A 20,451-nucleotide genomic window follows, 5' to 3' on the forward strand; every position below is an offset into this window, starting at 1 on the left:
ATGAATGTCCTGTATGTTCATGTCTCATGTTCTGTGTTGACCCCAGGAAGAGTAGCTGCTGCTTTCACACCAGCTAAAGGGGATCCTAAGAAAATACCAAATACCAAAATACATCATAATCAAGGGACAACAACAACGGAAGGAGGACAAAACCAGTGGTGAAATCTATTGGTTAGCCTCTAGGTCTCTCTGCCTCTCTATTTTTACTCTAGTCCCCTCCCTCACTCCCTATACCCCACCTCTCCACCTCTTCTATTTCACAGCTCTTCCCTCTGGCCCAAAACAGTAATACTGTATAAGTTACTCTAGCAGCAGTCAGCCACAGAGCCTCATTGTCATGGCTGCCAGAGTCCACACCGTCTGGAAGCTAGCCCACCGTGCCCACTGCTAGTGTGGACTTCCTATAATGACAAATGTGAGTCTGAATGACCATGAGATCCACATACCCACACACCTCCTATAAAGAAAAATAAGATTCTGAGCAGTCACACACACACGGACACCGACACACACACATGTTTAAAGTTACAGGGGAGAGAGGTTAGAGAGGGGGGAGTGTCCGGTCTCAGTAATGCAGTTGACTGGTGTGTTTTAACTCCTTTGCCCTACTCACTCTCTCCCTCGCTCTCCTCCAAAACCCATTCCAGGCCCTCTCTAATTTCACCAAAAGCAGCAGAAGCCCAAATGGAGGAATCTGGCCTCCAAGAATCCAGAGAAACCATTCCCTTTCCTGTCTCCCTCTCTCCTCTTCCCTGCCAGGGACCACAGCCTCCGATTCTGCAGCCAGCTCTGGCCCAAAAGTATGAGGAGTATTTTCAGCTCTGTAATTCCAACACACACACAGATGGGACACAAACACAGGCACGTGCACCACACCAAACCTTGTAACTAAGTATAGGCAGGGAAGAGGCCTCGCTAGGGAGGTCAGTAGATGCCTCTAGGAAGGGAGACAGACATTTTGGGGATGATTAGGGAAAGTACAGAGCCATGGGGAGAGACAGATAAATATCAGGTGTTTCTATAAGAAAACAAAAAAAGGGGACAGTAACAAGCACTGAAAGGTAGTCAAATGTAAAATAAGGGTGTTTTCACATAGAATCATCTTTAAAAGAACCAATCTCAGTCCTCTTTAAAGTGACTCAGTCCTCTTTGGGTTCACATTTCTATGTTTAGAAGGGAACCAAGATCTTTTTCCAACATTCACTCAATACACTTTTTTTTACAAATTGCAGGACAAGCCATTTAATCAGAACATGTAGTTATCGGACTTACATTTTGGAAGCTAATAGATTGCATTCATGAGACATAATAATTGTAATCAGACGATACAATTAACATGAAAATATTATCGGTAACAGAATTAATAGCAGAAGAATAACTGCAGATTAAATCATGCTATAATTGAACATTGTACACCCAATGCAGGCTACTGCCTCTTATATAAGAGCTAGAATTGATTTGAGTGATTCTCAACAAATATGTTGTGGTCTTCTCACACCATTCAAACCCCCACAATCAAATACACAGCTTAAAGATCTCTCTTAGCCTACAGGACCGAGTTTGGGAAGCCATGATCTAGTGTGTGGTGCGAGAATAATAACATCTCAGACCACATCTCGAGATGGCCTTAGTTGGGTTCTCTTCATGGGCTCTTGGAGGGGTCTGAGTTTCTGCACAACTTCACAAAAAATGAAGCAAACTGCACTGAGTTCACAAACATTGTCTGAAAGGGACGAAGTGGAAAACATCCAAAGATCAAAACGACACGTTTCAGCTGTGAGAGATTCTGAGAACGACACACACACACACACACACACACACACACACACACACACACACACACACACACACACACACACACACACACACACAACCTGTGCCAGCTATCTAAATGTACACTATGTGTGCAGCAGTTGGAATACGGCTCTTCCTGTCCGAAGCTTAAATTACCCAGCAAGCTCTCTTTCCCCATAAATTCAGCAAAAGTCACAGCTACAATTACTGTCTATATATTTACTCCACCTGCCTATAAGGGAACATAATCATGTCCATCCTAACCTTAACCTACCCCTAAATTAAGAGCAAAACACACATTTTCGATTTCATACATTTTCCCGATAAAGCGCATTTTGACTTGGCAGCTTGGCCACAGTGGGAACCAGAGAGATGGAGGTATACTGTAGCTACAAGCTGGGTGGAAGCTACATGTAGCATGGTTGCCCCATATGGTTATGCTTAAGCAAACAAACTGCTGTAACAAAGGTTAAGGCTTTAGAAAGAGTAGGCTGAAGCACATCCAAGTTTGGCATCTCGTTTACGGTTGAACTAGCCTGGTCCCAGATTTGTTTGTGCCATCTTGCAAGCTCATATGGTCATTGTCATGCCAAATGAACATAGCATTAGTTTGGCGTCCAGGCTAGGGTTGAACAGGACACGTCAAAAATCTGCTCCATATGTCCCTGGATGGTACTGTACTGAAAACTCCTCTAACAACCACTTCACCCAGGTTTGGCTAGGGGTGGAATCAGGACACGCTCCAAGATATAGCCCTGGATGGTACTGCTGCACTGAACGCCTGCTGAACGATGACATGATTTGTTTAGTGAAGTCAAAACACTTCATCACTTCTCACCTCCTTTAGAGGAGATCCTCCCTTTAATAGTTACCAGCTTTCCTCCAGACCTGGGTTCAAATACTACTGGAAATCATTTCAAATACTAGATTATGTGCTAGATTGAGCTGGTCTGGCTTAATGGGCCAATAGACTAGTCCCAAAAGTATAAACCATGGCCATTTTGCACTCCAGGCGGGCTAGAGCAAAAATTTGTATAGAGCCTCGTTATTGTTATTTATTGTGTTAGAAAATGAGCAAATAGAAAACACTTTTTACTTCTCATTGTTGGAAAAGGGCTCGTAAGTAAGCATTTCATGGTAAAATCTACACCTGTTGTATTCGCCGCATGACAATTTGATTTGATTTGAAAGCGTTTGAACCTGGGCGGCTTTCCTCTGACAGAAGATTGTGGTGCAGTGTTCCGTGGCCTCAGTTGCTGAGGAAACAATGGCTCAGTCATGAAGAAATAAACTGAGTTATCTATGAGGTTAGCAACATACACGGAGACAAAGTTGAGACCGTTTTGAGACCGGTACTGTTTATATTGTGGCCTCGCCGGCAATTCGCTTCCATCAAATCATGACAGAACAGACAGAGTTGTTACAATGCATTGTGGGGGCAGAAGACAAGACAGAAACCCTAGTGGAATGCATCTTAACTTCTTGGATATAGGGGGCGGTATTTTAATTTTTGGATGAAAAACTTTCCCGTTTTAAACAAGATATTTAGTCACGAAAAGATGCTCGACTATGCATATAATTGACAGCTTTGGAAAGAAAACACTCTGACATTTCCAAAACTGCAAAGATATTGTCTGTGAGTGCCACAGAACTGATGTTACAGAAAAAACCCAGATAAAAATCCAATCAGGAAGTGCCGCATGTTTTTAAACCGCCTCATGGCAATGACTCCTTATATGGCTGTGAAGGAGCTAGGAGTCCGCTTACGTTTTCCACAAGGTGTCTGCAGCATTGTGACGTATTTGTAGGCATATCATTGGAAGATTGACCATAAGAGACTACATCTACCAGGTGGTCGCTTGGTGTCCTCCGTCGCAATTATTGCGTAATCTCCAGCTGCAGTATTTTTCAGTTTTCTTCTGATGAGAAGGCAACTGCCACCACTGATAGATTATCGAATAGATATGTGAAAAACACCTTGAGGATTGATTCTAAACAACGTTTGCCATGTTTCTGTCGATATTATGGAGCTAATTTTGAAAAAAGTTTGGCGTTGTAAGTGACTGCATTTTCCTGTGTTTTTCTTAGCCAAACGTGATGAACAAAACGGAGCTATTTCGTCTACACAAATAATATTTTTGGAAAAAAATGAACATTTGCTATCTAACTAAGAGTCTCGTCATTGAAAACATCCGAAGTTCTTCAAAGGTAAATTATTTTATTTGAATGCTTTTCTTGTTTTTGTGAAAATGTTGCCTGCTGAATGCTAGGCTTAATGCTATGCTAGGCTATCAATACTCTTACACAAATGCTTGTGTAGCTTTGGTTGAAATATTTTGAAAATCTGAGATGACAGTGTTGTTAACAAAAGGCTAAGCTTGTGTTTGAATATATTTATTTAATTTCATTTGCGATTTTCATGAATAGGAAACGTTGAGTTATGGTAATGAGCTTGAGGCTATGATTACGCTCCCGGATACGACGCTCGACGCTAGAGGTTAAAAGACCCACTATCATTTACTATCATTTAAAAATAACAAAACAGGAGCTTGACTTGATTTTTTTTTATTTGTTTTACTTTACTTAACTAGGCAAGTCAGTTAAGAACAAATTCTTATTTGCAATGACGGCCTAGGAACAGTGGGTTAACTGCCTGTTCAGGGGCAGAACGACAGATTTGTACCTTGTCAGCTCGGGGGTTTGAACTTGAAACCTTCCGGTTACTAGTCCAACACTCTAACCACTAGGCTACCCTGCCGCCCCATATAAACCTCAGAGATGGTGCTGGAGAAATGTTACCACTTAAAACCATAGATGGAGCTTTGGACAGCATGCATAAGGGATATCCTTCAACAACCAATGAGTATCATTCATTTAAAATATCAAAACTGTTAATATCAGTGCCCCTTTAAGTTTGACATAAACAAACAATCAATCTGGGGGCATCACAAAGACATCTGGGGCATCACAAAGACATCTGGGGGCATCGCAAAGACATCTGGGGGCATCGCAAAGACATCTGGGGGCATCGCAAAGACATCTGGGGGCATCGCAAAGACATCTGGGGGCATCGCAAAGACATCTGGGGGCATCGCAGACATCTGGGGCATCAAAGACATCTGGGGGCATCACAAAGACATCTGGGGGCATCACAAAGACATCTGGGGGCATCACAAAGACATCTGGGGGCATCACAAAGACATCTGGGGGCATCACAAAGACATCTGGGGGCATCACAAAGACATCTGGGGGCATCACAAAGACATCTGGGGGCATCACAAAGACATCTGGGGCCATCACAAAGACATCTGGGGGCATCACAAAGACATCTGGGGCATCACAAAGACATCTGGAGGCATCACAAAGACATCTGGGGGCATCACAAAGACATCTGGGGGCATCACAAAGACATCTGGGGGCATCACAAAGACATCTGGGGGCATCACAAAGACATCTGGGGCATCAAAGACATCTGGGGGCATCACAAAGACATCTGGGGCATTGACAACATCTGGGGGCATCACAAAGATCTGGGGCATCACAAAGACATCTGGGGCATCACAAAGACATCTGGGGCATCACAAAGACATCTGGGGGCATCAAAGACATCTGGGGGCATCACAAAGACATCTAAAACTAAACCGCCGTCGGTTTCCCCCAGATTTCATTGTGATGCAGCGAATGTCTGTCAGATCCCCAGTGTTAATTGAAATGTAATGCTGTGTGTAATACAGTGTTTAACAGTACTCTGAGACCCATGTATACATTAGATTCACACCATCGATCCGGTCCAATTACCAGCCTCATTGTGTTTCTGTTCCAAATGCCCCCATTTCTCCTACATAGTGCACTACTTTTAACCTGAGCACTATGGGCCCTGGTCAGAAGTAGTGCACTAAAGTAGAAGTAGTGCCATTTGGAACACCAGCTGTGTGTTAGGATGAACCACTGCTCTGCTCGTTAAAGTCTACTCTACCACCCAGCATGGTGTTAATGGGAGTGGCGCTCCTTCTCACGTTCTCCAGAGAGACATCTGAAAGCTGTCAAGGGGGACGAGATGATGGGGCTTTCTGGTTTAACTATTGCACACTTAGCAGGTCCTCTTGATGAATATGAGAGTGTAAGTGTGTGTGTGTGTGTGTTTCCAAAGCCCTGGGTCATGAGTTCCAGACATGTGGACCCTTCACAGTCTTACTCCGATCCAAGCTAATGAGCAAGAACCCTTAAATGATCAAACTGAAAACATTCCAGCAGGTTTTACTTCAGTTTCACAATGTTCTTTATCCAAACGCATCGAGAGATCTAAGGAATTCAGTCATTTGAGTAGCAGTTCATTTCTAACAATGGTCCCATTGCCAAACGCATCCACAACCTGAAGTAATATTCCAAGAGAGTGCTGTCCTGTTGGTTAAAAGCAGGAGATGTTGTCAGAAAGGTTCTCCAGTGTCTGACAGATTGACACCTGAGGTAAATATTGTACTGGAGGGTTCAAACACTTGGACTGGAGCCAGTTATCCTCTCTCAGTTATCCTCTCTCACATTGATTCAGCAAACACACACACACAGAGACTCATGTACACAATGACCAAGGCCACGTACAGAATAATCGATATGGAACTTTTCTCAACTTCCTTTAAGACAAGGCGCATGATGTCGGCACAGAGGCCTGTGAAACAGTAATCCTTTTACAAAGGTGTCATAGCCACACACACACACACACACACACACACACACACACACACACACACTCTTTGGCAGTGAGCTGTCCTCCAGGTATTTACACCCGGGCGGTGGGCGCTGAGCGGTGTGTAATATTTAATCTGCTGGCTAGAGCATGTATTGTTTTTCCAGCCAGTCTCTGTTTACAGATGACAGTGGGAGACTAACACAGGGACCATAACACTAATGCCATCTCTATTTACAGATGACAGAGGGAGACTAACACAGGGACTATAACACGAATGACATCTCTATTTACAGATGACAGAGGGAGACTAACACAGGGATTATAACACTAATGACATCTCTATTTACAGATGACAGAGGGAGACTAACACAGGGACTATAACACTAATGAAATCTCTCTGGGAGGTCCCCTTGATGTCTGCTCCCAAAAAGTGAGAGAATAATTTCTCAATGTTGCACACACACACATACAGGAGGGTTTGTGTGTGCCCCCTCCTCATTCCTGCTGGTTGTGATGGAGTACCATTGGAAAGGAAAGGAGGTACCTAGTCAGTAGTACAACTGAATGCTTTCAACTGAAATGTGTCTTCCACATAACTCAACCCCTCTGAATCAGAGGTGCGAGGGGCTGCCTTAAATCGACATCCACGTCTCCCGCGCCCGGGGAACAGTGGGTTAACTGCCTTGGTCAGGGTTGATTGGCCAAAAGCTGGGACTGGGATGCCATCGTCAACAACTCCGATAAATCGCAGTAAGGAAGTAACCAGTGGTCACAGAGGTTCAAGGTCACACCAACAACACCATTCCTAATGTTTCCCTTGGTTCCCACGGGTAACTAACTTGTGTACAGTCCTAATGAATCAATACTTAGATAAATCAGGGAGAAGGGACAGTGGTGAGAGTTTTGGGCCAAAGCCACCATGTTTTTCAGTGGGACTAGGTCATCTTTCCCCTAGGTACAGATCTGGGATCAGCTTCCCCTCAACCAATCCTAATCTTAACCATATGTGAAGAAAATGCACAACTGAGCAAAGACCAGCATGTAGGGGCAAGTTCACCCTACACCATCCCACCACAGCGTGGGGCAAGGCAGACTGACAGGGCAGCTTCCAGAGGGAAGGGTAAGGAGGTCAGCCATTATAAATCAACACAGAGGAGATGGAGAGCTGACCGTGCCTGTAGTTCTCCATCTTGTGAAGTGTTACACAGAGACACACAGAGTAACACGCTTTAACCCTCTGATACCTGGTCCGGCAGGCTGACCTCCGCTGACCTCCAGGACAAAGTCACAGAGAGCCAGGTCACAGTCATACAGAATGTATCACCCCTGTCCTCTGGTAATCTACCCATTCATTCTACTCTGTCAAGCAGCATACATTCACTGGATGGATGGCATTGAATGATGCTTCTGGTTAGTTGTTGTGGGTTAGAGGAGATGTGGAGTCCAGTAGAGGGACTTACCTGAACAGGTTTCAGCTGGGCTCGTGGGTCAAAGACTCGCAGCTTTTTGTCCTAGAAAACAAAAAAAAAAGAGGTGCGTATTGGGGTTACTTGGAAAATGACACAGAAGTACTTAAATCAACGCTACAAGACAATGTTGACAGATCTTTAGATTTGAATCAGAAGCCCAAACCGATTGGTCCCTTTCTTACTCTTCTAAATCATGACAGACATATGGAACTGAACAACACCAGAAAATGTTAGCATGGTCTTAAACAGTGCAACACAGCATTCTCCTGGTATTTGTAGAAGCCAATCATAATTACAGTGAACCACTATAAAATCTTGAAATAACTTCCCATAGTCCATGAAATGACTGACGATTTCATTTCAGCAGACACCAATACACTCACTGGACAGTTTATTAGGTACAACACTCCGTTCACAAAAATGGTTCACTCCTACAGACAATGAGTCACGTGGCTGTGGCTTGCTGTATGAAACAGGTAGACAGGCATCGAGTCATTCAGTGGGCAAAACCAGTGGCCTAAGCGACTTTGAGCGTGGTATGATCATCAGTGCAAGGCGTGCACCGGTCCCAGTATCTCAGAAACGTCCGGCCTCCTGGGCTTTTCACGGCGCAGTACAATAATAATGGCGGTACAACTCGTCAGTCCTTGTCACAGATGCGCTATTACAGCAGACATCCACACAGGGTTCCACTCCTATCAGCTAAAAACATGAAGAAGTGGCTCCAGTGGGCACGCGATCACCAACAATGGACAATTTAGGAGTGGAAAAACATTGCCTGGCCGACAAACCCCGGTTACTGTTGCATCATGCTAATGGTGGAGTCAGGATTTGGCGTAAGCAGCGTGAGTCCACGGCCCCATCCTGCCTGGTGTCAACGGTACAGGCTGGTGGCGGTGGTGTGGGAAATGTTTTCCTGGCACATGTTAGGTCCCTTGATACCAATTGAGCAATGATTCCATTCCCCAAAGAATTCAGGCTGTTCTGGAGGCAAAGGGAGTTCCGACCCAGTACTAGATGGGTGTACCTAATAAACTTTCCTCGGAGTGTATTAAAAACAAAAAAAATATATGTTTTAAGTGAAAAGTAGGGGGATTGGTCTGAAGCCAAAAAAGATAGGAAATTCACATGAGCACCACAATGCCTAATCCATCCATGCTCTACCAAGGTTTTCCAGCACACAGCTTTGACCTACTACAGTAGTGATGTTGGTCTATTGTACTTCAAACAATGTGAATGCCGGCTTAGGATTCAAACTTTCTCTGACTATATCACAGGAGCCAGGAGTTACGGCAGGCTATGTAACTGGAGCCACAAGGTGTTCCTGACCATGTGGTCTGAACCGGTAAAACTCTGGGCCCTGTATATGTATCAGATCTGACTGATCCTCAGCCCTTTTCCATAGAACATCTCAGAGTAGGAGATGCTGATCTAGGATCAGGTCCTACCTGTCCATATAATGGTAGTCATTATGATCTAAAAGGAAAAACTGATTCTAGATCAGCAGTCCTACTCTGTGACGCTTTATGAATCCTAGAGCAGTAATTCAGTGATCCGTCCTTGCCCTATTGTGTCCCCCCTAACCCCCCTTTACCCTACCCCCCTTCACTTCACCCCCACTGGCCCTCAGCATACGGCAGTAATCAGGCCAGACAATCAGAGAGGGGATCCTCTGTGATTGCGAGGAAATGGGGTGTAATGGGAACCGGCTGTGGCCGGGGACAGTCCTGTCCTGGTGTGTGTGTGTGTGTGTGTGTGTCACTCAATATGACACAGGGCTCAGATATCAGTGAAACACTGACAGAAACATACAGCATAATAACAGGTAACAACTGTAATAACCCTCAGACCAAACACAACCCCCACCAAGACATCAACACATGTCAGAAAGAATCAAGGCAATGACACTGACTGATACAAGGACTCAGGTTTTTGTGCACTTACACAGTGAAAGCACAAACACACACACACAACCAGAAAACAGACAGGCAGACCGGCATTAACCTTTCTGTGAGACACACACACACTCCCCCCCCAGCTGAAATCAAAGTTGAAGAAAGTGATTGTTGAGAGGGAGGAGACCCAGTTCAAAGTGTGTGTGTGAGTGTGTGTGTGTGTGTGTGTGTGTGTGTGTGTGTGTTCCCCCAGCAGTCCCCACTATGGATGATGGATTTATTTGCTGTTTACTGCTTGGAATAACAAACAGGGGTTTTCCTAATTCTAAAGCGCTGTGTGTGTGTGTGTGTGTGTGTGTGTGTGACAGCCCACCCACAGGTTAGTGTAGCCTAAGGCTGTGGCATTGGGCCTCTGTGACACAGGCTGAAGCCAGGGCTCAGAGACCACAGTGTCAGGCCCTGTCCCAACAACACACAGACCAACACACACACAGCAGGGAAAACACAGCAGACAATCCTGGGTGGACAGATCATCAACCATCGCCTCTAGAGACTGGCTGCCCTTACTGACCTTAACACACACACACCCGCACACACCACCCTTGTCAAAAGAGAACTATTCCGTGTTCTAACAACAAACAAAATCCTCTGCCGGAGGGGAAACTATCTGGCTGCAAACAACTGGATGAGTGTCAGTCCCATGCAGATGTGCCCACTAGTATGAATAGACACACTCAACCAATCAAACAGACCCTCATAACCTCCTGACAATAACCTATTGGCTTTAAACACACACACATGATCCACCCTCTCATAAACACACAGATGGGGTGGCCACACTATCCCTAACACAAACACAAGTGTGTGTGTGTGTGTGTGTGTGTGTGCGCGCACAGAGACTGCAGCTGTTTAATCAAAGCGGCATAGAACGAAAATCATTCTCAAGCTGTTGTTAATGAGTTCAACCCTGCTGTATAGCTTTCACACACATGCACACAGCCAAACTCCCCTTTCCAGTTGTCCATGGCAACTCGCCACAAAAAAACAGTGTCAATCCCGAGTGACTGACAGTCCAGACTGTGTGACATCAGGAGGAGTTGGCTCACACACTGATAATAACTAATAATATTTATTTATCATGGGAGTGTGTGTGTGTGTGTGTCTATTAAAACGGAGCTGGATAAAAAGTAGATCCAATATGAAGAGAAAGGGGAATATCTGCTCACTGTTTTGAACCCAGAATGTGAAAAACCCACATTAACAGAAGCTACAAGACTCCATAGAGAGGTCATACCTGCTGCTGTAGAAGCTATAAGACTCCATAGAGAGGTCATACCTGCTGCTGCAGACGCTATAAGACTCCATAGAGAGGTCATACCTGCTGCTGTAGAAGCTATAAGACTCCATAGAGAGGTCATACCTGCTGCAGTAGAAGCTATAAGACTCCATAGAGAGGTCATACCTGCTGCTGTAGAAGCTATAAGACTCCATAGAGAGGTCATACCTGCTGCAGTAGAAGCTATAAGACTCCATAGAGAGGTCATACCTGCTGCAGTAGAAGCTATAAGACTCCATAGAGAGGTCATACCTGCTGCTGTAGAAGCTATAAGACTCCATAGAGAGGTCATACCTGCTGCTGTAGAAGCTATAAGACTCCATAGAGAGGTCATACCTGCTGCTGCAGACGCTATAAGACTCCATAGAGAGATCATACCTGCTGCTGTAGAAGCTATAAGACTCCATAGAGAGGTCATACCTGCTGCAGTAGAAGCTATACGACTCCATAGAGAGGTCATACCTGCTGCTGTAGAAGCTATAAGACTCCATAGAGAGGTCATACCTGCTGCTGCAGAAGCTACAAGACTCCATAGAGAGGTCATACCTGCTGCTGTAGAAGCTACAAGACTCCATAGAGAGGTCATACCTGCTGCTGTAGAAGCTACAAGACTCCATAGAGAGATCATACCTGCTGCTGTAGAAGCTATAAGACTCCATAGAGAGGTCATACCTGCTGCTGTAGAAGCTATAAGACTCCATAGAGAGATCATACCTGCTGCAGTAGAAGCTATACGACTCCATAGAGAGGTCATACCTGCTGCTGTAGAAGCTATAAGACTCCATAGAGAGGTCATACCTGCTGCAGTAGAAGCTATAAGACTCCATAGAGAGGTCATACCTGCTGCTGTAGAAGCTATAAGACTCCATAGAGAGGTCATACCTGCTGCTGCAGAAGCTATAAGACTCCATAGAGAGGTCATACCTGCTGCAGTAGAAGCTATAAGACTCCATAGAGAGGTCATACCTGCTGCAGTAGAAGCTATAAGACTCCATAGAGAGGTCATACCTGCTGCAGTAGAAGCTATACGACTCCATAGAGAGGTCATACCTGCTGCTGTAGAAGCTATAAGACTCCATAGAGAGGTCATACCTGCTGCTGTAGAAGCTATAAGACTCCATAGAGAGATCATACCTGCTGCTGTAGAAGCTATAAGACTCCATAGAGAGGTCATACCTGCTGCAGTAGAAGCTATACGACTCCATAGAGAGGTCATACCTGCTGCTGTAGAAGCTATAAGACTCCATAGAGAGGTCATACCTGCTGCTGCAGAAGCTATAAGACTCCATAGAGAGGTCATACCTGCTGCTGTAGAAGCTATAAGACTCCATAGAGAGGTCATAACTGCTGCTGCAGACGCTATAAGACTCCATAGAGAGGTCATAACTGTTGCTGCAGACAACAGCATGGGGAGAAAGTGAAAGAAGCTGTTCAGTACATGAAGACAGAGGTAGTGAGAGAGGAACGGGATAGGAACTGTTTCTCTTTTTGGAGTAGGATTGATGGAACATGTTAGGGAAGGTGAACTGCAGTGTGTAAAATCAGTCTGTTGCAGCCCTTGATGGAATGATGCATCTCTTGACCCCTACATCTGGGTAGTGTGTATAAGAGCACACCATAGCAAAACGTTTTGCAACGGAAAACAAAACTGAGCGTCTCTTATTGGTAGTTTCCAGTCGCTCCGCTTTCTTCCATTTAGTGCCTAATGAACACACCCCAGGACTGTTATGATGAGTGCGGCTCGCTGGGTGACGGATGGATGGTCACGGTCTCCCTTCATCTGACGTAGCGCACCCCCATGTTCACCCATTTGGGTGAGCCCGGTCTCAATTGAAAACACGTTGGCAGGACCTATTTGATTAAATAAAGGGTATTGGAGAGATTGAAGGGCCCATTGACTTAAATTACACCCCAGGTCTCAGTCAACTCAGAGAAGCCTGAACCCCCAGACGCTCTCATCTAGTGTCACATTTCTCCTCCACTCTGTTTTTCCCCTTTCTGTCTTTCGCTTTTCTCTTTCTTCTCTGTCCATCTCTCGGTCTCTCTCCCTCTTTCTCTCTCCGCCCCTCCTAAGGAAGCCTGCCAGCAGCAGCCTTCCTAAAGACTATCATCATGTTAAGAGTAATTCTGGGCTGAGCACGGGCCATCACTGACTGACTGATGGGCGAACTCCTTCCTGGTCACTGGGAATACAAACAGAGGAAAATGACCCCCACTCTGACACATACAATTGTTAAGCACACAGAGTCACACGACAGCCTGTCTCTCTGTAGGTTTTGATCTTGCTTGGTCTACTAAAAAGTTCCTTATGGAAACGTTTTTAAATGTTTTTCAACAGGAACCTAAAATTAGCTTTCTTATTGCACAAGTTCAGGTAGTCCTTCCCTGTTTTAATCAAAAATATATATATTTTTAATGTTTGGCGACAAATGAACACAAAGCACCCAGGGCTCTTGCTCTGTCTCAGAGAACCCAACCAGATTATTTATTTTTTATTTATTTAACCAGGTTTAACCAGGTAGGCTAGTTGAGAACACCTTTATTTAACCAGGTAGGCTAGTTGAGAACACCTTTATTTAACCAGGTAGGCCAGTTGAGAACACCTTTATTTAACCAGGTAGGCTAGTTGAGAACACCTTTATTTAACCAGGTAGGCTAGTTGAGAACACCTTTATTAAACCAGGTAGGCCAGTTGAGAACACCTTTATTTAACCAGGTAGGCCAGTTGAGAACACCTTTATTTAACCAGGTAGGCTAGTTGAGAACACCTTTATTTAACCAGGTAGGCCAGTTGAGAACACCTTTATTTAACCAGGTAGGCTAGTTGAGAACACCTTTATTTAACCAGGTAGGCTAGTTGAGAACAAGTTCTCATTTACAACTGTGACCTGGCCAAGATAAAGAAAAGCAGTGCGACACAAACACAGAGTTACACATGGAATAAACAAACGTACAGTCAATAACAAAACAGAAAAAAATAAAAAGTCTATATACAGTGTGTGCAAAAGGCATGAGGAGGTGAGGCAATAAATAGGCCATAGTAGCGAAGTAATTACAATTTAGCAAATTAACACTGGAGTGATAGATGAGCAGATGATGATGTGCAAGTAGAAATACTAGTGTGCAAAAGAGCAGAAAAGTAAATAAAATCAATATGGGGATGAGTTAGGTAGATTGGGTGGGCTATTTACAGATGGGCTATGTATAGCTGCAGCGATCGGTTAGCTGCTCAGATAGCTGATGTTTAAAGTTGGTGAGGGAAATATAAGTCTCCAGCTGCAGCTATTTTTGCAATTCGTTCCAGTCATTGGCAGCAGAGAACTGGAAGGCGGCCAAAGGAGGTGTTGGATTTGGGGATGACCAGTGAGATATACCTGCTGGAACGTGTGCTACAGGTGGGTGTTATCGTGACCAGCGAGCTGAGATAAGGCGGAGCTTTACCTAGCATAGACTTTTTGATGACCTGGAGCCAGTGGGTCTGACGAATATGTAGCGAGGGCCAGCCAACGAGAGCATACAGGTCGCAGTGGTGGATGGTATAAGGGGCTTTAGTAACAAAACGGATGGCACTGTGATAGACTGCATCCAGTTTGCTGAGTAGAGTATTGGAAGCTATTTTGTAGATGACATTGCCGAAGTCGAGGATCGGTAGGATAGTCAGTTTTACTAGGGTATGTTTGGCGGCGTGAGAGAAGGAGGCTTTGTTGCGAAATAGAAAGCCGATTCTAGATGATCACTGAATGTCTGTATGGGACAGAGAAAGTGTCCAAGAGAGCAGGAGAGGACAAGGTACACCAACATTTGCCACAGCACATACTGTACCTCAAAGGCAGGAAGTGTTGAAAAATGAGTTATGTTAACCCCCGCTGATGAAAAGGCCCTTGCCTAGTGTCCAAGTTCAACTACAACTACACATGAAACCATTCCACTTCTACTCATAAACTCCCCTCTCTCCCTCTGCGCCCCTTCCATAAACCCAGAGCTCCCTCCACTCTGGCACCCCCTACTCAACCGCGCACACACACACACACAATGGAAATACCTTCCAGCACAGTTATTATTTCCTTTATGACAGGAGGGGGCACCACACATGCCTCCATGCCTAGGTCCTCTCTCCTGGGGCGCTAAATCACCCGCTCTTGGGGCCTTGCGACGGGCCTCTGTGGCCAGGTGAGGATTGAGGTCCCGTCCTGCGTGTTTTTCATCTCTGCTCTTTACTTTGCTTTAAAAAGGCAGTAACTCGCAGAACCTGTCAGGGAGCAGAGGATGGAGAAAGGACCCTTACTATAGCTCCCTTCTCCCCAGGAGAGGCAGGGGTCGGGCGGGGCAGTTGGGGAGAAGAGGCTTGGGATGTATTCATTAGAGAAGAAAATAGCAAAAAATGTTGTAATGGAAAACTAAAACAAGGATTTCTTACTGGACAAGTCCAGGAAGTCCATGCCTGTTTCAGCCCATTTTCTTCCATTTGGTGCCTAATGAACATGATCCTGGACGTGTGCAGGGCTTGGGGTAAGAGGTCACTGGGGGTTTTCTGCATGCAGGGGCCTGATGGATGTCGTCCTACACTAAACAGTTATGTACCCTGCCTCCAGTGCCTCGTTAAGGTCTAACTAATGATACATCCAATGTTCCCTACTGTTTTCTGTTTGAGAGAGAAAGAAAGAGACAAATTGCCAGATAACTAACACACTAACTAATGTTAATAGGAAGACTTGGCTGATAACTAACACACTAACTAATGTTAATAGGAAGACTTGGCTGATAACTAACACACTAACTAATGTTAATAGGAAGACTTGGCTGATAACTAACACACTAACTAATGTTAATAGGAAGACTTGGCTGATAACTAACACACTAACTAATGTTAATAGGAAGACTTGGCTGATAACTAACACACTAACTAATGTTAATAGGAAGACTTGGCTGATAACTAACACACTAACTAATGTTAATAGGAAGACTTGGCTGATAACTAACACACTAACTAATGTTAATAGGAAGACTTGGCTGATAACTAACACACTAACTAATGTTAATAGGAAGGCTTGGCTGATAACTAACACACTAACTAATGTTAATAGGAAGACTTGGCTGATAACTAACACACTAACTAATGTTAATAGGAAGACTTGGCTGATAACTAACACACTAACTAATGTTAATAGGAACACTTGGCTGATAACTAACACACTAACTAATGTTAATAGGAAGACTTGTCTGATAACTAACACACTAATGTTAATATGAAGACTTGGCTGATAACTAACACACTAACTAATGTTAATAGGAAGACTTGGCTGCTCAGTGAGGATCACTCACTCTTGCATTAATTAATTCCTCTGTCAACACGATCAAACTATTACAACACTAAAACAATTAGACAAACTGGCTGTTACATCAGTGATCTCAGACTCATCCCTCTTTCTCAATCCCTGAGTTGTGTTCATTTCCACTTTAGAACCCAAGGGAAAGTTGAGGTTGAAGTTTTATGGAGAACTCTGTATCCAGTATAAAAAGTGGGACACAGTCAGTCAGAGTACAAGATCTCCACCCGGGTTAATGAATGTCACCCCTGTTGACGGAATGATCCGCTCAAAAACAGATGCTGATTAATGTCAGGTAGCGCCAATCAGGAAAACAGGGGGATATGGTGTTCCGTTGGCGGCATCTACTGGTGAGACGCGGCTACTACAGTTACTACAGTATTCCATCCCAGGTTGACAAATTAGGCACTCATCTATGGATTTCACATGACTGGGCAGGGGCGCAGCTATGGGTGGGCCTGTGAGGGCATAGGCCCACACTCTTGGGAGCAATAATGCTAATTACATGTCCACAGCGGCACGGACAACGACCTTAGGGGTTTTTAATAATGTTTACATACTGTTTTACCCACTTCATATGTGTTCTAGTCAAGGCTCATCCCACATAACTACTGCTGTACATATATTTTCTATTCATATACTGTCCATAATGTCAATACACACGGACTCTGACATTGCTCGTTCTGATATTTCTTCATTTATTTATTTTCATTTAGGGGATTTGTGTGTATTGTTTGGTATTACTGCACTGTTTGAGCTATGAACATAAGTATCTCACTGCACCTGCGATAAAATCTGCTAAATATACAGTATGTACATGAGCAATAACATGTCATTTAACTTGTAGATCAGTGATTCTGCACAGTACAACCGTAATCTAGTAGATGTCAAACACACACATTATGTGAACCTCTACTGCTATTGTTTGCCACTAGAGAGTTGGGAAGTATTTAAGACACAACACATAAGATAGAAAGAGAGGTTGCTGTGTGACAAATCTTCCCTGATAGTGTCATGACGTTGGCCTGGGGGTAGGTTTATGACAGTCATAAATACCTCTTCCCCCCTTTTTCCTCTCTCTAACCTACTGAGGTTACATTTGCAAAACCCTTGGTTAACATAGAGATTCTGGGAACATCAATATTTGGGGGGGAAATGAACTATATTCTGGTAATCCGAACAATTGAACATATGCGGTGGTACTTAATGAATATGATGTCAGGTCGGTTGTCATCTGAGACATTCTCATCAATGATAAGATGACATAAACTCTACAGTGGAAAGTCTACACATCAGAGTTATCGGATTCACATGGAATTGTTGTTCAATTTAAATGTTTGAATATGAAATTATTTGTGATGGGATGAAATGTGATTTTAACTTCTAAAATGTGAGATGTGGGTTGTCATAAGTTAGGGCTGCTCACTCAGTGGCCCGCCCCTGTGAAGGGACATGGTCTATAAAACTTTTCAAACACGCCCTCTTCTCCCTTCCTAAATAAAGCCTTGACGACAACAGAACTTCCTGTTCCGAAGATGTAGGTACGACGGTCCTATGTCAGAATGGTTCAGATAATAACTACAGAACGAAGCCAACATCAGCGTGAGCTTTGGTTGAGAATGGTATGAACTTTGAACTCTTATTCACTACAGAAGTGATACCTCCTAGCCGTTGAGTTAGCAACAGCAGATGCAACGAGGGTTAGGAAGGAACAGACAGAGTATCCCGTCTATCACACAACGACATTACTACAACGTATCCAATTGACAACCAGAGACATTCTTCAAAGGACTTGGTTTGGCAACACGGCCTCCCATCTACCACCAAACTACTGAAGCGCAGCTCAGAGTAAATATTTATTGCATTTTCCTTTTCCAAATGGGCGGTAATTTAGAATGCATAAGATACTGTATTTACGATAGCACAGCTTCTTCCCTTTGTTCCTCAGTCTTCCGCTCTTTCACTCCAACCCAGCCCCTTTTCCTTTGTGTATCAAGCTGTCATATCTGTTCCGCCCACTAAGGACGTTTTCCTTCATGACGTAATTTGTAATCAAGTTATGATTAATTGTGTGTATGTGAATTCTGTGTGATTAGTTAGGTATTTAGTAAATAAATAATTAAACCCAATTTTGTATTGCTGATTCAAATTGTTAGCCAGGGTTCTTGCAGATAACCAAGAATTTACAACTTTCAGATTATGAGACTGAATTAAGGTGACGATTAATATTGACTGCTATTGATGTAAAATATTACTAGGTCTTTAAGAGTTTATTCGGAAGATAACAGCTCTATAAATATTATTTTGTGGTGCCCGACTCTCGTTAATTACATTTACATGATTAGCTCAATCAGGTAATATTAATTACAGAGAAATTATTTCATCGAATAGCATGTCATATCACTTAATCCGGCATAGCCAAAGACACGACAATAGATAGCAACCTCTCTATGTGACAAACCTTTATCGTAGGATCCCATTGAAAATTAGTTCACAATATGTGAACATGCACTTTCTGCCATCTTTTCTATCCAGCTCCTGTGCTATCCAGCCCGTCTTTCAAAGATCATTCGTAAAAATCCAAATAACTTCACAGATCTTCATTGTAGAGTTTAAACACCGTTTCCCATGCTTGTTCAATGAACCATAAACAATTAATGAATATGCACCTGAGAAACGGTTGTTAAGACACTAACAGCTTACAGACAGTAGGCAATTAAGGTCACAGTTATGAAAACTTAGTAGAAAGGCCTCATCTAGCATCCTGACTCTGAAAAACACCAAAAGAAAGATGTCCAGGGTCCCTGCTCATCTGTGTGAACGTGCCTTAGGCATGCTGCAAGTAGGCATGAGGATAGCAGGTGTGGCCAGCGCAATAAATTTCAATGTCCGTACTGTGAGACGCCTAAGACTGCGCTACAGGGAGACAGGACGGACAGCTGATCGTCCTCACAGTGGCAGACCACGTGTAACACCTGCACAGGATCGGTACAGCCGAACAGCATACCTGCGGGACAGGTACAACAACAACTGCCCGAGTTACACCAGGATGCACAATCCCTCCATCAGTGCTCTGACTGTCCGCAATAGGCTGAGAGAGGCTGGACTGAGGGCTTGTAGGCCTGTTGTAGGCAGGTCCTCACCAGACATCACCGGCAACAATGTCGCTTATGGGCACAAACCCACCGTGGCTGGACCAAACAGGACTGGCAAAAAGAGCTCTTCACTAACGAGTCACCGTTTTGTATCACCAGGGGTGATGGTCGGGTTCGCGTTTAACGTTAAAGGAATGAGTGTTACACCGAGGCCTGTACTCTGGAGTGGGATCTATTTGGAGGTGGAGGGTCTGTCATGGTCTGGGGCAGTGTGTCACAGCATCATCGGACTGAGCTTGTCGTCAATGCAGGCAATCTCAACGCTGTGCGTTACAGGGAAGACATTCTCCTCCCTCATGTGGTACCCTTCCTGCATGCTCATCCTGACATGACCCTCCAGCATGACAATGCCACCAGCCATATTGCTCGTTCTGTGTGTGATTTCCAGTGTTCTGCCATGGCGAGCAAAGAGCCCGTATCTCAATCCTACGGAGCACATCTGGGACCTGTTGGATCGGAGGGTGAGGGCTAGGACCATTCCCCCCAGAAATGTCCGGGAACTTGCAGGTGCCTTGGTGGAAGAGTGGGGTAACATCTCACACCAAGAACTGGCAATTCTGGTGCAGTCCATGAGGAGGACTACCAGATACCCCAGATACTGACTATTACTTTTACCCCCCCTTTGTTCAGGGACACATTATTCCATTTCTGTTAGTCACATCTGTGGAACTTGTTCAGTTTATGTCTCAATTGTTGAATCTTATGTTCATACCAATATTTACACGTTAAGTTTGCTGAAAATAAACACAGTTGACAGTGAGAGGATGTTTCTTTTTCTGCTGAGTTTA

The 20,451-nt window shown here is 44.2% G+C and overlaps 1 protein-coding gene across 1 annotated transcript in view; it reads right to left on the reverse strand.

Moving 5' to 3' along the window:
* The window catches only part of LOC110485259 (coronin-7-like), a 288,889-nt gene that overhangs the window by 250,809 nt on the left and 17,629 nt on the right, over nucleotides 1-20,451 (reverse strand). Inside the window, exon 7 of the mRNA XM_036939103.1 lies at nucleotides 7,942-7,992. Within this exon, the coding sequence (XP_036794998.1) occupies nucleotides 7,942-7,992 (51 nt within the window). The remainder of the gene's footprint in view (nucleotides 1-7,941; nucleotides 7,993-20,451) is intronic.

Source organism: Oncorhynchus mykiss, chromosome 12 (genome assembly GCF_013265735.2).
Source record: "Oncorhynchus mykiss isolate Arlee chromosome 12, USDA_OmykA_1.1, whole genome shotgun sequence".
NCBI classification, from domain to species: Eukaryota; Metazoa; Chordata; class Actinopteri; order Salmoniformes; family Salmonidae; genus Oncorhynchus; species Oncorhynchus mykiss.